The sequence below is a fragment of the Marmota marmota genome, unplaced genomic scaffold (assembly GCF_001458135.2).
Source record: "Marmota marmota marmota unplaced genomic scaffold, marMar, whole genome shotgun sequence".
In the NCBI taxonomy this organism is placed as follows: Eukaryota; Metazoa; Chordata; class Mammalia; order Rodentia; family Sciuridae; genus Marmota; species Marmota marmota.
The window spans coordinates 636213-642487 of NW_025999944.1; the positions used below are offsets into that span (position 1 = coordinate 636213).

At 39.5% G+C, this 6275-nt stretch overlaps 1 protein-coding gene across 2 annotated transcripts in view; it reads right to left on the reverse strand.

Annotated features, from left to right (window-relative positions):
• Mtmr9 (myotubularin related protein 9) overlaps positions 1-6275 on the reverse strand; it is a 43909-nt gene that overhangs the window by 37404 nt on the left and 230 nt on the right. Inside the window, exons 1-2 of one of the 2 annotated variants that reach the window (XM_048801492.1) lie at positions 5924-6275; positions 1076-1117 (exon numbers count right to left, since the gene is read on the reverse strand). The exon at positions 5924-6275 is cut by the window's right edge and continues 230 nt beyond it. In XM_048801492.1, coding sequence (XP_048657449.1) covers positions 1076-1117; positions 5924-6105 — 224 coding nt within the window. In that variant the 5' untranslated portion in view covers positions 6106-6275. The remainder of the gene's footprint in view (positions 1-1075; positions 1118-5923) is intronic. The other variant, XM_015499416.2, reaches the window with a different exon arrangement.

The window sequence follows — 6275 nt, forward strand, 5'->3', positions numbered from 1 at the left end:
ATGAAACAGAAAAGCGAGTCCAGAAATAAACCCAGTTTTAAATGGACAAAGATGCAAAGACAATTTACTGAAGAAAGAGCAGAGTTTCAACAAATTATGCTGGAATGATAAAATGTCCACTAAAACAAAAATGGATTCCATACCATGAACTATACACAAAAAGTAACACAAAATGGAATCTTACACCTAAATGTACTACCTAAAACTATAAAAGTGCTAGAAGAAAACATGGAAGAAAAACCTTAGTGACCTTGGGTTTAGCAAGACACAAAAATCTCAATCTATGAAAGAATAAACCCATAAACTAGACTTCTTCAAAACCTGAAATGACTATTCTTTGAAAGACATGTTACACATTTACATAGTGTGTGTGTGCGCGCGCGCGCCTCTCTCTCTCTCTCTCTCTGACTTAATAAGAAAGCAAACAAGCCAATTAAAAATGGGTAAAACATCTGAGCAGACCCTTAGTGAAAAAGGCCCTGGTTAGCAATAAATACATGAAAATCAGTTCCATGACATTAATCATAAGAAAGATGCAAACTTAAACCACACTCAGATTCACACTTATCAGAAGAGCTAAAATTTAAAAGACAAACCATATCAAGTGGTGGTGAGGATGTGAAGGACCAGAACTCCCATACTGGGCTGGAAGCACTTGGCAGTTTTTTAAAAAGTTAAACATACACCTCTGATCCAACCATTCCACTATTAAGTAAATCCCCCGCCATAATCAACTTTATGTTCATACAAAGACTTGCATAAAAAATGTTCACTGTCCCTTTACTCAATAGTCCCAAAAAAGAAACAACTCATCTCCATCAGTAGGTTAACAAATTGTGAACTACAACACAATAGAATACTAGTTAGCAACTACTGTTAGTAAAGAGTACTGTATGATTTATGACTAATACAAACTTCTATAAAAAGGAAATTAACCAGTGGATACCTGAGAAAGGGAGGAAAAAAGGGATTACAAAATGACACCATTTGGTGATGGTTTCCAAAACATGGACACACAGCAAAACAACAAATTTTACAATTTAATTATGTATGCTTTATTGTATATCAACAATACCTCAATAAAGCTGTTTTCAAAATCCCTCTCATTCTGCTTGCACTGGAAATAAAATACACACAATAATCAAATTCTGTTTAAAAAATAGCACTTAAAAGAGAGACATACATGACTATCCTTTTGTAAATTTCCACATCATCTATTTTTATCAGACCAACTCCTTTTAAAAAATTACTGTTAGTCTGATTGTCTTTATCTAATGTTACAAAGTATAATAGATGGCTGCAGGAGTTAAAAATAATTGTTACTTTTGTAAACAAAAATGCTATGGAGCAGAGCCCCACTGGAGGCTGAAATGGGAAGATCACAAGTTCAAGGCCAGTTTCAGAAATTTAGGGAGGCCCTAAGCAACTTAGCAAGAACCTTTCTCAAAATAAGAAATAGAAAGGGCTACAGATGCAGCTCAATTGCAAACACCCCTGGATTAAATCCCCAGGACCAAAAAAAAAAAAAGCTATGAACAATTATTCTTTAGTCATTCATCTAATGTTTCTACCAGTTACTGCTGAAGACTACTGTATCAAGAAAAAATTTTTTAAAGTATAAGAGTTCCCCAAAATTCCCTCAATTCACATCAATTGTCAAATTCTATCCTATTTTATTATTTTCTCCTATTGTCCTATTCATGCCCTGTATATACGCCTATCATAGCACTTAAAATACTTCATTACACTTACTAGTTTATTTTTACCTTATAAGAATTAAACATATAAAATAATTCTTTAAGGTAAAAGTCATGTTTGAATAATTTTTCTATAGCCTCTGCCCCATAGCATTTTTGTTTACAAAAGTAACAATTATTTTTAACTCCTGTAGCCATCCACTATACTTTGTAACATTAGATAAAGCCACTGGTAAAAAGTGGGAAAAAGTCTGTGGTCTAGTTAACAATAAAAACACCAGGGTCAATATCCTAGTTTTGATATTATACTACATTTATATAAGACAGCCCCATTGGGGGAAGCTGGGCCAAGAACAGACCTGTGTACACTATTTTTGCAACTTCCCTGTGAGCCTGCACTTATTTTAAATAAAATTTTGTCTGTCTTTTGTTTTGGTGCTGGGGATCAAATCTAGAACCTTATGCATGCTAAGCACATGCTCTACCACAGTTATGTCACCAGCCTAAAATTTCTTCAAATCCTATGAAAATGGCAAAATCTCAAAAAGTACATGGTCTATTAGATAGGTTCACACAGTTGCCAACCTTTTTAGAAAGAAGAGGAAGCTAAGCACAGTGACTTACATCTGTAATTCCAGCTACTTGGGAGACAGAAGCAGAAGGATGACCCTAGTGCAGGAATTCCAGATCAATCTGAGCAATACAACAAGACCACAACTCAGAAGAAGAAAAGGAGGAAGGAATAGGAGGAGGAGGAGGAGGAGGAGGGGAAGAGAAAGGGGGAAGGAAAAAGAAGAGGAGCAACTAGCACTACTGGATTTTAAGTCATCATAAATCCATAGAAGTAAAAAGAGTATGGTAATGAAAAGATTAACAAGCCAACAGATTAGGGGAGAGCGAGCTCAGAAACAGACACACAATATAAGAACTTCATATATGACTGGTGTCAGAAGACAATGTTAAGAACACTGGCTTGCTTACCAGTGTATGCAAGAAAAAGCGTTGAGTTCCTATCACATTTGAAATAAAGGCAGAATTCAAATGAAATACAGACCTACAAGTGAAGGGTAAAACTAAGAGCCATTATAAAAGAAAATGTGAAGAACACCGTGGTAACTTTGAGACAGTGAAGGAGTTCTTAAGACTCATGAAGCACACACCATAAAGTAAAAAATTTATGAATTTGCATTAAAATTAAGAACTTTGGTTCAACAAAGGACAGACCAGAAAAGTTAACAGTTGAGTGACAAACTAGGAACAGCTGTCTGCAGTGACTAACTGGAGAATCAATATCCACAGAGCATACAAGGAACCCCTACAAACTGTCATTTTGAGAGCAAAGTAGCAATGAGATATGTACCCACTTTATAGTCAATTCCATACTAAGCACAATCTCAGAAAAACTCTTGCACAAGAAAAGGATGGGACATGATATTCATCAGGGTTGTGACAGCAAGGAGCTGGAAGTTATGGAAAAGGTCTGAAAAGTAAAATGTCTCAGATACTTTGGAATTCAGTGTTAACATCAGAAACGGTGAAGCAGATATACATATAGCAGTATGACGAGATCCTGAAAAAGGATACTGAGTTAAAACGTTAAGAAACAGAACAAGATCTCTGGTATAATGCGGATCAAGTAAACTACACACCCATGCACAACAGTGCTGGCTACCTTACAGAACACCTAATATGGCTGCCTACAGGAATTGTGCAGGATGGGAGAAATGGGGGTGAAAATACGGAGGGAGAATAAAATAAAAAACGAAACCTTTACTGAGTCAATCATGAATATGATGAGTCATCAATCCAGTAGGATTATCTCAATTTTCTGCGTCAGAGGTCCATAAAAGGAAAAAGCCAGCAATGTACATCAAAGTATTCTAGAGACTTACAAAGCATTATTCAAATGTAAGTTGCTACCTGATATCAGAGGGCTTATCTTCTTTTTAAGTGACAAAACTGAGGTTCAGAGAAGTGAAGTATCTTGCCCAAGGACACCTACCTAATATGAGGTAAAACCAAAGGAATCATTCTTAATGACTTTCTCTTTCTCACTCCACTTACAGTTCATCAGCAGGGCATGTAGGGCAACCTTCAAAACACACCCCAAATCTAACTACCTATTCTAAGTCACCATCATCTTTTATCTCAACTACTCAGTCATCTCCTAACTGGATCTGCTGCTTCCACCTTTGCTCCTCAATAATGCATTTTCTGAGTCAGGGCCTCACTAATTTGCCAAGATTGGCCTTGAACTTGCAATCCTCCTGCCTCAGATCCCACATTGCTGAGATGACAAGCTATTACAGGCACATGCCACCATGCCGGCTATTGATTTATATAATATCTGTTGATTTATGTAGTAGTCCATCTCCTCCACTAGAACATAAGCTCCTGTCAGTATCAGTCACCATGGCACCTGCAGAACCCAGATAATGCTCAGCATGTAAAAGATACACAAAAGTAAATATTTCTTGAGAATAACAATTAAACTCTGACCTGGCCATGATCATGCTCTTTCTACTACATCATGCTGCTTCCCAGGAAAAGGATCAATATGTCTACAGTTTGTCATTTTCCCATAACAGATTAAAAAGGCCAGCTTTACATACTTCTTCTTTATCACCTGATAAAGCTCAATAAATGCTACTATGGGAAAATAAATGAGTGAAAAGTAACCATAAATAGAAGTCAATCCGAAAAGAGAGTTGATGATCATGGAGACACTACTAATATGACCATTCAGTGGTCAATCTGACTTCTTATGTGCCTACAGGCCAAGCCACGGTTACAAGTTTTGAAGGAAATAATCAGATGTGAGCCCTGGCTTCAAAAAGCTAATATGTATCTAACTATCAAAATGCAAATATGAATAAATGCCTATGAAAAAAGAGATAATTAAAGAGATATTGGATTTCAAGGTGAGGGGAACTGCTTTCAATTATGGAATTAACAGAACCTGTGAAGGAGGTGGCAGTCGAACTGGTTAAACTGAAACAGATGAAAGCCTATGAACTTCTGAAAGACAAGAACTACAATTCTGTTCATCCTGGTGTCTTTAATACCTCACAAAACATTTGGAACCTAAAGGCATTTGATAAATGTCTAACAAACTTGGGGAGGGGCAAAGTATTCTTCCAAAGGAAAAGGTAATAAAATACAGAGACAAGAGAATGCAGGATTTATATGAGCCACAAAAAGTCCTGAGGACTGGCTACAAAAAGGGGTCATGAAAGAAAATGCAAACAAGGTTCATGAAAAAGAATAGACAAAACAAACAAAAAAAAAGTGTAAGGAAAGTGGGGTAGGCCTAGAACATGAACTACAGAAAAAGTTGTTGTCATTCATGTATTCAGTGTAAATTGTGTGCCTTCTCCTCGTAGAATACACAGGAACATCAGGAAGATGGAAAATTTAAGTGTAGATGGAAGTATAACTTCGATTTTCAACAATGCTTTGCAAAGATAAAAAGTAGTGCAAAAGAGAGAGAGAGAGAGAGATTAATAAGTTCATACTTTTCCTTAATAGCCAACCTTGCTCTTTACAAAGACTGAACCACCGAGTAAATGCATAGGAGACATTATAATCTCCCATTATTAAAATGATGACCCAGAAGAAATAAAATATAAACTGAACATTTTAAGGGGGAAATAAAAGAGCTTGTGGCATGTAGTTACTCAATACTTCATATTCAGTTCTTTAAATTTTCCTCAAGAGTGGTGAAGACTGGGGCTGGGGTGGTGGCTCCGTGGTAGAGCGCCTGCCTAGCATGTGTGAGGCACTGGGTTCGATTCTCAGCACCACATATAAATAAATAAAATAAGGGTCCATTGGCAACTAAAAAATATTTTTTTAAAAAAGTGAAGACTTTAATCTAAATCCTATCCAATCACAATTTCATGAACTGACATTCGACAACGATCTAAGGAATGTGATGGGGCAAGGAGAAAGAAATTTAAAACACTGAAAATCCATCCAAATGATGTTATGTACCAAAAATGATCTATCAGGATGACAGCAACCACGTGATCTCCGGAGACCTTCACCAGGTTCAACAGAAACCAAGTCTCACTGAATGGGACTTTCTGAACCTAGGCCACCGAGGGCTCGCTGGGCAGGCGGGCCGGCTGGCGGGGCGGCCGGTGCCAGGAAAGCCCCGCCGCGTTTCCTCGGGCGCCCACCGCAGGACCCCGGCTCCGCGGGGACGGGGCGCGAGGGCCACTCACCGCTTGTCGATGGCGTCGATGTTTGAATGGAGGAGCCACAGCTCCTCCGTGTTGTCCTGCCGCGAGGACAGGATGAGGTGGTGGCCCGTCAGACACAGGGTCCCCTCGACCGCCGGATAGAAGGGCCGGTGCAGCACCACGTTGTCCACCCGCGGGGTCTTAATCAGCTCCGCAAACTCCATGTTGCCCCAGCGGCCGGAGCCGGGCGCCCGCCGAGCCCAGGGCCTGGAGGCGGCTGCCCCGCCGCAGGGCTGGAGAGAAGGACCGGCGCAGGGCTGGCCGTCGGGGCGGGGTCCGGGGCGGGGAGGCCGCGCCCCGCCCCAGGAGCGGTGGGCGCGGCGAGGCTACGGGC